The 15,234-nt window shown below is 40.1% G+C and overlaps 1 protein-coding gene across 2 annotated transcripts in view; it reads left to right on the top strand.

Moving 5' to 3' along the window:
* LOC125452092 (serine incorporator 1-like) overlaps nucleotides 1-15,234 on the top strand; it is a 72,347-nt gene that overhangs the window by 43,188 nt on the left and 13,925 nt on the right. The window contains exons 6-7 of one of the 2 annotated variants that reach the window (XM_048530083.1): nucleotides 516-685; nucleotides 10,249-10,336. The exons of the other annotated variant lie outside the window; for it this stretch is intronic. Of the exons in view, the coding sequence (XP_048386040.1) occupies nucleotides 516-685; nucleotides 10,249-10,336 (258 nt within the window). The remainder of the gene's footprint in view (nucleotides 1-515; nucleotides 686-10,248; nucleotides 10,337-15,234) is intronic. 2 annotated transcript variants of the gene reach the window in all.

Consider the following 15,234-nt stretch of genomic DNA (forward strand, 5'->3'; position numbering starts at 1 on the left):
CACAAATTTGATGCAGATCTTCTATAGAATTTCCATTCTTGTAGTGCAGGGTTTGTTTGGGTTGTTGCCAAATTTGGCCTTGATGCATTGAAGGCTTATCTGCATGATATTAAATGATTTGAAGTGAACTGGATCAGACAATGCCCACTTTTTAAGAAGTATATTTCCAGAACCTATAATTTCCTCAATCTATAATTGATCTCATAATTGAACTAAATTGATGCACTTATTCAGGAATTGCGAAGTAGAGATGAAGAAAACAATATCTGTGGACAAGACATATCCAAATAATTTCAGAAGCTTTTGCATAAGATCTTACAAATCAAAGCATTTTCCCCCCAGTAACCATTCCTAAGCATCGTTAATTGGTGCTTTATCATTTTTCAATGTTTTAAACAGAAAGGCCACTTTCAATTATTTGTTCCATAACTTAGTTTTATCACAACTTTGTTCTGAACTTGTATGGGATATAATAAGATTTTTAGTGATACTATTCTGTTTTTGTATCATTGCAGCACTTCTATCAGTTACGTGTCTGAATTATGTGTTGTCATTAACAACTGCAATCCTGTGCTATGTGTTTTACACCACAGTTGACAGCTGCATTGAAAATAAATTTGTTACGAGCTTCAACATGCTTATTTGTGTTGTAGCTTCTTTAATATCAGTTCATCCAAAGATCCAGGTAAGCATATTTCAAATCTTAATTTCATACTAGTTTTTTTATATAATCTCTTTCAACAATGATGATGATGTTTCTTCAATATTACAGTGAAAATATCTGAATCAAGTTGACAATTTGCTCGATTAAGAATTGACACTGATGCTTAAGAGGCATCAATTAAAAAGAAATCTTGGCTCTTAGTAATTGATTATTATTTGAATATGAGTAAAATTGCTGTTGAGCAGGAATGACTTAGATATGTGTAGAAGGAATTGTAAATCCTAGTGGTTATAACACTCAACTAGTAACCTAGAGACCATGAATTCATACCTAACAATGGAAAAATAGAAATTTTGAAGATCTAGTTATTTCTAGGCAGCTGACTTTTGTCATTAAAACAGTTACTAATAAATGCCTCCTGCAGTGCCACAATGATGCCACCTGAAGGTTGCAGGAACGGCAACTCATATTCCGCTTGAGAACCCTGGAGCCCAATGGTATCAATGTGGACTTCACCAGCTTCAAAATCTCCCCTTCCCCCACCGCATCCCAAAACCAGCCCAGTTCGTCCCCTCCCCCCACTGCATCCCAAAACCAGCCCAGCCTGTCTCTGCCTCCCTAACCTGTTCTTCCTCTCACCCATCTCTTCCTCCCACCCCAAGCCGCACCTCCATTTCCTACCTATTAACCTCATCCCACCTCCTTGACCTGTCCGTCTTCCCTGGACTGACCTATCCCCTCCCTACCTCCCCACCTATACTCTCCTCTCCACCTATCTTCTTTTCTCTCCATCTTTGGTCCGCCTCCCCCTCTCGCCCTATTTATTCCAGAACCCTCACCCCATCCCCCTCTCTGATGAAGGGTCTAGGCCCGAAACGTCAGCTTTTGTGCTCCTGAGATGCTGCTTGGCCTGCTGTGTTCATCCAGCTTCACACTTTATTATCTTGGATTCTCCAGCATCTGCAGTTCCCATTATCACTAATAAATGCCATTTCAAACCATGTGATTGGCTCTTAATAGGTTCAGGGCAATTGGGAAGGAAAATGCTGCCTTCCCAATTTCAATCAATATTAAACAATAAAATAATACGCAATAATAAAATGGCATGGTCCCAGTAAAATCGCTGACCATATTTTTACAGAACACTATTGCTGTTTGAAAATATTGACTTTACACGTGATTTAATTTTCTATTAACAAAAAGTTATGTTCAAAATTTCTTTTGGAAAACTTGCCTTTTTACACTCAAACAGGTTCAGTTTCAAATACAATGGATAAAGAATATCATGCCATTTTATTTTTATGCTGATATTTAAATCAACTCACTTTTAAACAGATTGGTTAAATTAAAGCACTATCTAGGGATGACTGGCTTTTGTCCTTTCAACTCAAGTACTTTTAAATTAATATTAATGTGAGATCAAAAAGCTTGTCAGGCCGGGTTTATTTAGCGTAAGATTAAAACTAAACTAATTTCAATCCAATTTTACATCCTTAATACAGAGACACCTCCGTTACACAACCTCGCCTTATTTGTTTTTCTCCTTTCACTCGTTTCCAATGACACTGGAAGAGGTGAATATTGACATCTCTGCCCTGCTCCCGCTATACGTGCGTGCGTGCACACACACGCAGACACGCACATTTTCACGTGGCCAAGAAACCCAATCTTTACAGAATCATATGTAAAAGACATTTGAATTTATTGTCTCAGGCATGGGTGTCCCAGGACTCAGGAAACTCAGCAATAAATGTGAATGAAATCTAGTGACTCAACATGGAGCTAGTTAAAGGTCAGAATTGTTTATCTTTCCTTCTGTCTTTATTTCTGATGCTTGGGCCATAGATGTCTGTTGGATTGGCCAATGCATTTGTGCAAAACACTGCTGATGTTTGGTGTTGTCATCTACACAATGGCTCTTCCTGCCATCAAGTGTATTGGAAAGATTCACAGGCTAATAATCAACATGTTTGACCACATTGCAAACATCTCTTACATGGCTGCCACGTTCTAGTGTGGAACAAAAAAACAGAGTGTTGGAGAAACTTTGCGGGTCTGGCAGCATCTGTAGAGAGAAAAACAGAGTTAATTCGTCAATTCCAGTGACCCTTTGTCAGAACTGGTGTGGGTCCTGATGAGGGACTATTCAAGAGTTAGGGACACCACCATTACACCACAAGACCCCTCAAGTCAGGTATCCTGATACCAAGAAAGTATGAGATTTCATCATTGTTATGTCAGTTTCTTTGGGTGAATCACTTGCGGAGAGTCCTTGTAATGACACACATCTTGATAAAAGCTTGGAATTGTTCACCCATACATTAGGACGGGTGTCTCGCTGGCTGCTTTAGATTGGACTTCAGATGAGGACTGCAAACAATGGCAGCAGCAACCATTGCAAAAGGAAACTTGACAGAGAAAATCAACAAAGGGATTGAAATTACAGGAGGCATGAAAATGAAATAAAGACAGGAGCCTAACATCGTTGACCTCTCAAGTGGGTGCAGAAATCTGCAGCCTGGTAGAACATCAGCAGCTCCCTGTAGAGTTTGGTGACCGTGCATTACCAGTTTCTGCAAAGTTATCAGTCCCTTCAATGTATTTGTTTTTACCCCTGCCAAAGTGCCTCTGAGAATATAGATGACCTCCCAATTAGCTGCGCACAAATGTATAAGGCAGGCGATTTTTTTTTTCTTTGCCATGCCTTCCCCTGCAATGAGCGTGGCCATAATGAGCAGGCACCCTGATTCACAACTCTGACTGGCTTCCTACAGGTACACAGTGACACCGATCACTCTTACATCATGGAAGAAAAGCCTTATGTAGGATGTGTGGCAAATTTTCCAAAAGTTGTCATGGGGCTATCATATTGTGGAGTTCAAAATCCCTGACTTCTACGGGGCCATTCAACAAGGATCTCCAGAGTGATCATATGGTTCTGTATTTTGCATAACATTGTTGTCATGAAATGTATCGAGTTGAAGGCTGGTTAGAATGCCCATTACTTGATCATGGTTTCAATGACAAAGGGATGAGGCTACAAGAAAGATGATGATGAAATACCCAGTGCTAAATAGTCAGTTCAAACTGCTGTTCAGAAAGCCAGAGGTACCTACAGAAATTAAAGATTTCATTGGTCTTGTGGTTTTGAAAGGTGCTATATAAATGCAAGTTTTGTTTTGGACTAGCCAGGCACACTGGACTAAAATAACTACTGCATGCCTTGAATCTTTGCCCGCTTCTTCCACCACAGACACAGAAAAAGGAGTCCGGCAATCAAGTGCACCTATTTGCATACCCCATCTCGATTCTAGTCTTCACATATAAGCAAATGAAAAAGTTAGTTTCAATTCAGCATCAAGGATTGGGAACACGGAAATGGTGGGAATGAATCAATTGTAAATACTATGATACAAAAAGGAAACTAAGCATCATACATTTTCTCAAACATTCATGTGTCTGGCCTTGGTGAATTACTATTGTCCTGTTCATCCAGTTACTCCTACTCCATGGAGCATCTTCCAAGACTTCAGACTAGACCAGGGCAGGGTTGCTCAGATATCCTCCTGAGACATTCTTGGCAAACAACTTCTAGATCTTGGAGCCCACAAGACCCCTGCTACCGATCATTTCAGCCATATCTGTGCAGGGGTAGCTTTAACCAGCAGATGAGACAGAGCATTGGGTTCTCCTTCCAGGAGAGGCAATAGACGGTTGCTTTGAGGGTAGGTTCAACTTCCATATGGACTGTTACCAACATCTTTTCCCAAAGCATTATTCCTGTCACTCTGCTATAGAGCAGCTTTGAGCACATCAACAAAAGCTAAGACACATGTCATTCAATTAAAGGCGGAGGCAAAATACTTTGCAAAGTTTGCACTGTTGTGCTCATCTGGTAGCCATGTGTGGAGTCTGGAGGAAGCCACTCACTTCATGACAGACATTCTTGAGATGTTATTGGACACTAATAATTTTGGATAGAATCAGACTCCTTCATATTCTTTACTGTTGTAGAGAGATATCTGTTAATATGGTGCAAATTGGCTACTATCCTTTTCAATTATCTTTTTGTTGATGAACCTTTTGACTTGTTAGCTGTGTAGAGCTGAGGAGAGGATACAGTTGAACCTGCCACCAGTGTCCACTCATGCTGAATTGTGAAGTGTTTGTCACACTGAATGCATACCCAGCTAGCTGTCAAAGTGCTCCCTACCTAACAATGGGGATTTGTGCTCGTTCATGGTAATGTGTCTTGTGATGGTGCATCCTCATAAGGAATGTGGTACTCTGAGAAATTATCTTCAGGAAAATAAAGCTCATGCTTGAAGGCCCTGAAGGAGAGAAGAAAAGAATAATAATGCAAGAAATGGTGTCATTCCCCATAATCAGTTGATTTGGATGGAATAGAATTAGCATTATTGTCACATGTACTCAGATAGGTACAGTGAAAAGTTTACAAGTTTCCATTCTGCGCCATTTCACCACTTTCTGGAGTAAAGAGAAATGAGCTTATCTTTTATGAAGTACATGTAAGATTTTGTTTTTCTCTCGTTCTGTCACCAGGCATCTGAAAGTTCCCAGTGTCTCTATCTCTGATGGCCAGAGGTGCAGATTTTCACTGCCTGTTTCTGTGCAACCAACAGTTGCAATCTGGGATGTCCACCTCCAGTCCTTTTCCTTGTGTTTTGAGCTTTTTGTAAGATATGAGAGAACTGACTGAGGAATGGATACAAGGCATGTGTCCATCCTATGGATGCAGGGCCTTCGGAAAAAGTGCCTGCTGTCGGTCAGGTGCATCGTACTGAATGACAGGTGGATAAAAGTTGAGGAGGTGCATTGAATGTGAATGATCGATACTCTTGAAACTTCAATGGACATGAGAAGTGATGGGATAGAGTGAGCTCGCAAAGTGAGCGGAGCGATCACGTACTCCAAAGAAAGTGGCTGAATTAACAAATTGGTTCATTTTTCCCCACCGTAGGCACAGATCAGAATGTCCCTACTGCTATCACTACCAGCCAATGATGTTCAGAACTGGCCCAAGCATTTTAAAACAAAGGTTGGCTGTGTCAGCGGCCTTTTTCAGCATTTAAAGCGAAATGGCGAAACAGTGCAGGAGGAAAAACAGCAGAGAGAAAATGAAATAAACAAAAGAGGCCCAAACAGAGAATCTCAGGTGAACTCTGAACCAGGGGAAAATACTAACAAACATGGAGTAAAATAAAAACTCCAGCAGTAAGCAAACACACAAGGCAGCTACACTCAAGAGTGAAGTGAGATTGACAGCGTAACTGTTTAGCACGCCTTAGCAACAAGTGCAACTTTGAGGTTGGCACCTTTCAGTGATGAGCAAAACCAACAGGATACGGGGCAGATGGACCCATCAGCTGAAGGCTCAGTCATATGATCAAGTATTGAAAGCTTCTGATGAGTACTTCGATATTAGTCAGAATGAAGTGAATGACTGTGCTCTGTCCAACGTCCTCCAATCCAGAGAGGACTTTTCATCGTCAAAATCAGTGTGGCTTTGGGAGCTGAGAGAGGAATGAGATCCATCTGACAAGTTTATGAAGTTTGTACAGTTGATGATAACACCTTACCATAAGGTCTTATTGAGGATGGAAGTAGGATGCAGGTCAATAATGGATAGAAATAAAAACAAGAAATAACAAGGTGTAGAGCTGGATGAACACAGCAGGCCAAGCAGCATCAGAGGAGCAAGCAAGCTGACGTTTCGGGTCTAGACCCTTCTTCAAAAGGTGAAGAAGGATCTAGACCCGAAATGTCAGCTTTCCTGCTCTGATGCTGCTTGGCCTGCTGTGTTCATCCAGTTCCACACCTTGTTATCTCAGATTCTCCAGCAGCTGCAGTTCCTACTATTTCAGAAATAAAAACAAGTTAGTCATAAACAATTAATAGACTTACTAGAATAGCAAGGTAGATGTGTTAATGATGTGAAAATATAGACATACTTCTGATGAAGAAGGGTAAAAATTCAGGGTCAGAATGAATGCTCGAGGGGAGGTGTTGAATATGCAGAGGCTATTAATGTGAAGACATCTTATGATATTCTAGGAAGTGATATCAGTACATGTGGCAGCCAATGTGGGGATAGACTTATACCCACACATTTATGCTGGAATATCTCCCTGTTCTATATATAATCCATATAGTTCAGTAAACAGTTCAGGAGCAATACCTACTCCATTTCCTGCATAAGGTCCGCTTACAACGCTGTTGTCTAACTACCTCCGTAGCAGATACCTGAACAGATTCCTGTGCCTCTGGGAAAATTTTAAAAAAAGCTTCCTCCCACCTGTCAGGACTGTAAATCACACGATTCAATGTATGATTGTTGGCATCCACCGGAAAGAGACCTATTGATATAATCATGCTTGGAAGGTTTGTGGTGATGTTACCTATAGGTTGTGTTGCTGACACTGAAGAGCGTGCACAATCTGGTCAAGGGAGATATTTGTGCATGTGCTGGTGAGTGAGATTTATTAGAAAGTGTCCACAAGCATGTGTTTGTCACTGGTCTGGCTGCCAATGTGACGAAAGCTGTATTTATTGATGCAAAGGGAGCTCACTGCTATTCCTTGTGAATGTGCACATGCGCATTAATGGATGGGGCTGTGAAAGGGGAAGGGGTTGGGGAAGGACAGTCAGTTTCTCCAACTCTGATGTCGAACCATCCAGACTTGAAATCTTAGCTTCAAGTTAATTTCTGTCTCCACGGATGCTGCCTGACCCACTGTGATCTCCAGCACTTTTTGTTTTCAACACAGATTCCAACATCTGTAGTAATATGCTCCTAAACAGTATGTCCAACCTGGTTTAACTGCTCACTAGGCCCCTCTATGTGGCTTAACATTCCCACGTATTGTCTGTGCAATTTGAGGACCAAGCTCAAAGGCAAACCTATTTCTACAAATTTTCTCAAACTTTGTTCACTGGCACTGTGAAATTCATTTGAAGATGTATGCAATGCACCAGTTAAATATGAGAAGAACAGAAAGATAGATACACCATAAAAAACATTCAATCCAGACTACGTGCCTATTGGCTACTCTTAGAGCCATCATTTCTGGTAGTCCCTACATTACCAGTTACCCTAGCGACTTCACACCCCACTGCTCTCAGCAAAATCATTCTGTTCTTTGTCAATTCTCTCCCACATTCCAAACCCTTGCTTCCTTTTGACTATTGTTTCTTGTTCTGACCCAATTTGAAATATTCACGGTATAGAAATTCTGACAAACTTCCACCTGCAAATTATCAAGTTGCACGCTCCACCTTTAAGATTATTGATCAGAGTTTTGTGGAGTCAGGAAGACTTCAGAGGACTTTGGAAATGTTTTCATCTTTAGGAATATTATAAATCACTGCAATATAGTAAAACCTGAATAACACTGTGCTCCTCCCAGTTTAAAGCAGATTATTCTTTGACTTACGATGGGAACAACTCAAACCTTGATTAAACTTCTGTAAACTTATTTTGTGATTATATTAGCACAACTAAGTGATTTTCAGTAAATTTTATATAAATGGGAAATTTTGAATGTTGCTGTGAGCACTGTTTTAAAATGCTTTGGTGATATTTGGAAATGTGACATCTTGCTCCCATTCTCTCATTCTGCTTTTGCTGGCAGGAAGTAGGGGCTGATACATGAATCATAGGTAATGAATCCAAATTCAGCAAGGCTGTTTCAGATGAGTGTTAAATTTTAACAGATGTATTTAGTATTCAAAGGATTTCACGCACAGTGTGGAAACACAAATTTAGAATTTAGAATGGATAATGTCTGTTCAAGTATTATTATTTGAAGTCATTTTAATTTCCAGTCCTTTAAAAGCAAAAAAAAAACCTGATCTGTTGTGGAAATAGTGGTAATGGGAACTGCAGATGCTGGAGAATCCAAGTTAACAAAAGTGTGGAGCTGGATGAACACAGCAGGCCAAGCAGCATCTCAGGAGCACAAAAGCTGATGTTTTGGCCCTAGGGTCTAGGCCTGAAACGTCAGCTTTTGTGCTCCTGAGATGCTGCTTGGCCTGCTGTGTTCGTCCAGCTCCACACTTTTGTTATCTCGGTTGTGGAAATTTTTTTTACCACCCATTCCTGCAGCTTCCATTAATTTCACTGTTGACATTTCCCAGTTGAGCTCATGACGAATATTTGCCTAAATTACAAAGGCTGTAAAATCAGATCTTATTTGGTGAGGACTGGTTAAATTCACATTTGATTGACAGTTTTAAGTCTGTTAAAGGATTAGCTGTCTTTAACATGGTTATTGAAGATTAATTGTTTTTATATGGAGTTGACTATTTGAGGATGTTTAATATCATTGGAATGGCTTCATGAATGAAAGGTTTTTCAGCATCAACTGCCTGTAAGTAACAGCTCCCTGAGCTTATTGGAAACTTACTTTCTTTCAATCTCTATATGGCTCCTGAGATCTGCCCATAGTAATACAGGATGATAGTCTGTGTGGGTAGCATCGAGCTCCTAGGTCTGCTGAGCTGGCAGATTTCCTAACCCAAACCTTCCACTTCCATGATGAAAATCTGGCCCTTTGATTCCAATTTTTCTGTGGTGCAATTCTAGGTATTCAATTTATGATGTATTTAAATGTTCGTCATGAATGGAGCACCTAGAAATATAGCATGAAACAACTGGCACAATGCCATAGAGATCAGAAAGGTGGAGTGATCCCAGAAACAAAATGGCAGATCCAATTATAAGAAAAGGATGAGTTGGATATTATGATAAAGACAGCACATTGACAAAACTATGGCAACCCTACAGAAAAGCTGATACATCAACGGAAAGAAAATGACAATGAAGCAACGAAAGTTACGAGGGTAGAGGCAACATTTCTTGGCTTTAGGAATATTATAAATCACTGCAATATAGTAAAGCCTGAATAACACTGTGCTCCTCCCAGTTTAAAGCAGATTATTCTTTGACTTACGATGGGAACAACTCAAACCTTGATTAAACTTCTGTAAATTTATTTTGTGATTATATTAGCACAACTAAGTGATTTTCAGTAAATTTTATATAAATGGGAAATTTTGAATGTTGCTGTGAGCACTGTTTTAAAATGCTTTGGTGATATTTGGAAACATTTATATGCATTCATTCATTTTATTATTGCATGTTTACTACTGTTTGGAGCCACAACAATTGTGTCCAATTTGAAACTTAATTTATATCTTTTACCTGACCCGGTAAGTTTAACAAGTTACTCAGAAGAAAAAGCCCTCATGATAAAGAATGCTTCCTAAGTTATTAGATGTGGCGGTGCCGGTGTTGGCTTGGAGCAGACAAAGTCAGAAGTCACTCGCAGTTATAGTCCAACAGGTTTATTTCAAGTCACAAGGTTTTGGAGCGCTGCTCCTTCATCAAGTGAAGTCACTGCTCCTGACAAAGGATTCAAAAACTTGTGATTTCACATAAACTCGTTGGACTATAACCTGGTATCGTGTGACCTCTAAGTTATTAGATGCATTTTTTATTTAAAAAAAACATTTTACTTGTTCCTAACATCTAAGAATCTGTACTGAACTTTAATCAATTCCAGGAATTTCAGCTTTGTACTGGCCTCCAATCCTCCATAATTACTCTGTATATTATGTACCTCACCTGGTCAGCAATGACAAATGAGCCAGGTAAGTGGATGATTCTCCTCTTTCAGATATATACTTCTTCCTCATTTTTTCCAGCAAATAAAATATTATCAAACTGAATAAAACAGAAAATATTGGATATGCTCAGCAGCTTAGGCATCATCGAAAGAGAGAACAATGGAGTTGAAGATCATTCATCAGGGTCATCAGTTAATGATTTATTTTAGTCTGGATTTTGTGGTAGAAACAACAGTGAAACTATCACCATTTACAAATCAGCCCAAGCAGCATCAGCAGAGCAGGAAAGCTGACATTTTGGGCCTAGGCCCTTCTTCAGAAAGACCCTTCTACTATCTCTGAAGCCATTTACAAATCATTGCACCACTAAAACTGACAGCAATTTCTGGCATCCCTCATCTGCTGAATAACACAGAACATTAACATGATCTATGAACAAAGTATATGCAATAGTATATAAACTTGTTTTCACATGCAGTAAAGCCCCAGTTTAAACAGTATGTTATCAATATAGATGCCCTGCTTTGAGCATGTTGCTTGTACTTCAATAGGTGTAAGATTTTAATGAGCATCTTTGTGGTGAAGTGGAAAATTTTGCAGCATTGTTTCTCATTCAGGTCAAGGTGGAACGAATGGTTCCTAAAGTCCCTGATTGGAAATAGCAGTGAGCACTTCACCCTGTATTCCTCATCCCTCTTGTTCAATGTTGCTTGATCCATATTTTTGTTTTTATTCATTCATTGGTTGGGGGTGTTGCTGGCTGGGCCAGCGTTTATTGCCTATCCTTAATTGTCCAGAGGGCAGTTAAGAGTCAACCACATTTCTGTGGATCTGGAGTCACATCTAGGCCAGACTGGGTAAGGATGGCAGGTTCCTTCCCTAAAGGACATTGGTGAACCAGCTGGGTTATTTTCGACAATTGACTCATGGTCATCATTAGACTTGTTATTCCAGCTTTTTATTGAATTCAAATTCCCCAGAACGTTACCTGGATCTCTGGAATAATAGTCCAACGATAATACCACTAGGCTATTGCCTTCTCCTTGTTCTGTCTGACATTCCACAATCCAAATCGGATAGAAATTATTACAACATAATATGTAAGGAAGTGTCTGAGCAGCACTCTTGGGAGAAAATTTTATGGTCTTCCGTCAGTAGGTCTGCAAATGGAGGTAGTGGCCCATAAAATTCCATGCATGCCTTCCCACCATCTGCCTGCCTGCTCCTAACTGAGACCCTTAAGTGGCTAGTTAATGACCACGCCACCCAAACAGAATTTATTAGTTAGTGGGAAGCAAGCTCAGCTGGTTGGCATAAATGTGGGAGGTGCCACCTTGATGGGCCTCAAGCTTTGACCTCCAAACCCAGTGCTCACCCTCTGCTCTGCACATGCACTCCAACCCCCACACCACCCCCAGCCTCCAAATCCTTGTGTGCTCTTATTCCGACCCTGACGAGAACACTCCATATTATTTGGTTCATCCAGCTTCTGGCTCTTTCTGTTCAGACTGGATACAGTCCCAGCATTCGCCAGCACTCCTGGTTTGAGTAGCAGCTCTGAAAACAGACTTTCTCTGCAGATGGGGTGGGAAGGGCTGTTTCAAATGGTTTAATGCTCCTGTGTGAGTTAAACAGTTATGGGCCAGCCTGGTGAAGCAGGGGCAGGTTCTGTGGCAACTTTTCAGCTGTGGAAAGGAATCCGTGAAATTTTGAATTTGAATTTTGGACCAATGCATGCCACATCCCTTCCTATAACATTGACAAGCTACGAATTGCAGTAGACATCACCAAATACTTCTACAGCTTGAGCATCAGCCAAGTAAATGAATCAACAATGAACCTGAAAATGACTCACCCATTTATGGTATTCTTTCTCTGGCCGAATACATGTTCAGATGCAAACAGTTCACAGAGGCCTTTATTTGGAGTGGTTAGATTTCAAAAGGTACCACTGACATTAAATCATGGTCTGCTTACTTCCAGCACATGGTCCCTCCATCCAAAGTAACATTTTTATTAAAAAACAGCAATTGCTCGAGGAACTTTAGATTATAGTCGAGCCTATACGTGTGCCAGCAAAATTGTATACAAAGAATGGTAAAATTATGCAAAGAGTAAATTGTAGACTGGAACCTAAATAATGAAATCAAACTCTTAAAGGCAGTAGGAAACAGAGAACAACTAAAGGAAAGTAACTCAATGGAAAAGGAACTCCACGAAGATATAAATGTAACAAAGTATAAGAGAAAGACTTTTGAATAAAGTTAAATGAAAGGAGAGGTTTGGCGACTTGCAGCCTTCAGAACTCAATATTGACTTTAATAGTTTCAGAGCCTGAACATTTTATCTCCTTGGGCCTTCCATGACATGGGTTGCATTCAGCATATGTTCACCTCTTTATGGTGCTCATTATCAGTTTTATTTTCTCCGCAGCATTCTGTTACCAATTCCTTTATCTAATTGATGTTTTTTGTCCCTCTGGGATCCATTTCTCCCTATTTGCTCACTCCTTGCCAACTCCCTGCCTTCTTCATCGCATATACCACTTTTGTCTAACTACTAGTACTATCAGTCCTCTAGAAGGGTCACTGGGCTCAAAACTATAGCTTTGCTTTCCCTCCACAGATGCTACCAGACCTGCTGAGTTTCTCTAGCACTTTCTGTTTTCATTTAAGATCTTAGATATCCACATCTTTGAAAGTTTTTAAAATTATTATAATGTTACCAAAATGTCATCTGGTGAACTGTGAGGAGTTGAAGGTGCACTCAGCAAGAAGTTCCATCATCCACATTTGGCCTGATGCCATGAGGCTTCATAAGGTCCAGAGTCAACGTTGAGGACTCCCAAGGCAAATCTTTCCTTACTGTACACCACTGCGTTGCTACCTCTAGTCAGTTTGCCTTGCGTGAGGGGCAAAGTTGGTGATAGTTGTGTCTCTGTGGTATTGTATACAAGGTATGATTCCACGAATATAAGTATGCCATGCTGTTGGTTGACTAGTCAGTGATAACAACTTTTTGAGCTCCAGCAAAAGCCCCCCGATGTTAGTAAGGAGAATTTTGCATGTTAACAGGGCTGGGTTTGCCATTTTAATTTCTGATGTTGAAGTCAATGCCAGCGGATCTGTCTGGTTTCATTTCTTGCTTTAGATCTTGTTGTGGTTTTAGTACTGATATTTGGCTACTTCAGACAACATTTAATGAGTCAACACACTTCTTTGCTTAAAGAGCATTAGTCAAAGGACAAATGGGTTTTTATGATGATCAATAAAGGCCACATGTCCACTGCAGATCAAGCTGGCTGTGAACTAAAGGACATAGATACTAGATGGGATCCATGGCTTAGGTGAGGAAGCTGTTGATAAGGTGAAAAATAATCTGGCAGGATTGCTACACTTTTAATTCCACGTTTTTAAAAAATTGAATTTAAACTTCACCATCTACTATGGTAGGATTTGAAATCATAGGCCCAGTGCATTATCCAGGGAGTTTGAATGTGCTTACCTTTTGATGGAATTAGAGCAATACATCAACTCCATTTTTGTGTTTACACAACTAAATAAACTTACTGATATATTGTAAACAAATTAACATATAATAGCAACCTTGTGTTTATTCATGTGATCATACACCTGAAAATGTAAACAATAAATGGCTACAGTCTTTTGCAGGTATCTTTTTACGTGGAGTCCTTTTTCACTTGGTAATCATTTCTAATCATGGGAATGAGCAAGTCTACTTGATCTTTCCAGGGAAGTTTCAAGTTGCTGAAATGAACAAGAATCATTGCAATTTATCTCTTAACTCAGCTTAATGAACTGTGCCAATCTCTTAGATACCCTTTGAATGTTTGCCAAGACTGGATGAAGTTAAAATAAAGCAAATTCAGATTAAAAAGTATTATCATACACATAACAATAACACTCACACATCATGTAAATGATTGCTTTAAATGGTTTGGATTCTCTCCCTATAATTTTTACAACAAACATATATTGATCTATTGTCTATATTGATTTGAGATGGTTTTTGGGTCAGATAGTGTGCCATCTCCTGTGGGATGTTTGAAGGACATTAAATTTGGTAGGATGATGGCATGTGGGGACACCATCACCTTCGAGACATCTGTCTGATTTAAGCTGTGACCAGAAAGTTCCTGCACAGCCCTGTCCTGCCACTTTAACACCCTGGTGGGCAAAGCAGCTCACCATGTGGGGAGAACGGCAAGTTATCTGTGTCAGGTTGCACTGTGGGATCCTGGGTGTGTGGAGCTGTTTCATTTGAAGGCTTTGAATGCCTGATTGACAAGGCATTGCAAAAGGGAATGCCTATGGAAACCGTCTCAGCCCTTGCTGCCCACCTGTCATCTCATTTCCACTACAATCCTCTTGACACCCTTCCCACCATCACTCACTTATGGCCTGGCTCCATCCATGACCCTCAGCCTCAAGTGATGTTGTATCGGCACCAGCGATTACTACCCCAGAGGCTTTGCTGTTCAGGAGAACTGCTGGTCCCTAGTTGACTGGCATCTCTTGGCAAGAGGGACTTGCACCCATGGTGTCTGATGCCAGTGACATTGCTGGCCTGTTAGATATGACGGGTCTATCTGAAAAGAGGCAACACAAGGCTGTCTCCCATCACTGCCATTTATATATTTTGACGAAAATTGAAGGCATATCTATCAGACTAAAAAACATGAAATTGGTGTTTCATTTTTGTCTCAATTATATGACTGCACTGACCTTTTTAGAAACTAGTTACACACAACAGTGGCAATTTGGTTAGCATGTCAGGAAGAAATTACCTTTTTTGATTGATACTCTGGATTAGTCAGGAGTAATGTCCTAATGAATAATAATAAGCAAATCATTTTCCAAGGGATATAATTACAGTAAAAAAAAATCTCTATAAGAAGTTAT

The sequence above is a fragment of the Stegostoma tigrinum genome, chromosome 5 (genome assembly GCF_030684315.1).
Source record: "Stegostoma tigrinum isolate sSteTig4 chromosome 5, sSteTig4.hap1, whole genome shotgun sequence".
In the NCBI taxonomy this organism is placed as follows: Eukaryota; Metazoa; Chordata; class Chondrichthyes; order Orectolobiformes; family Stegostomatidae; genus Stegostoma; species Stegostoma tigrinum.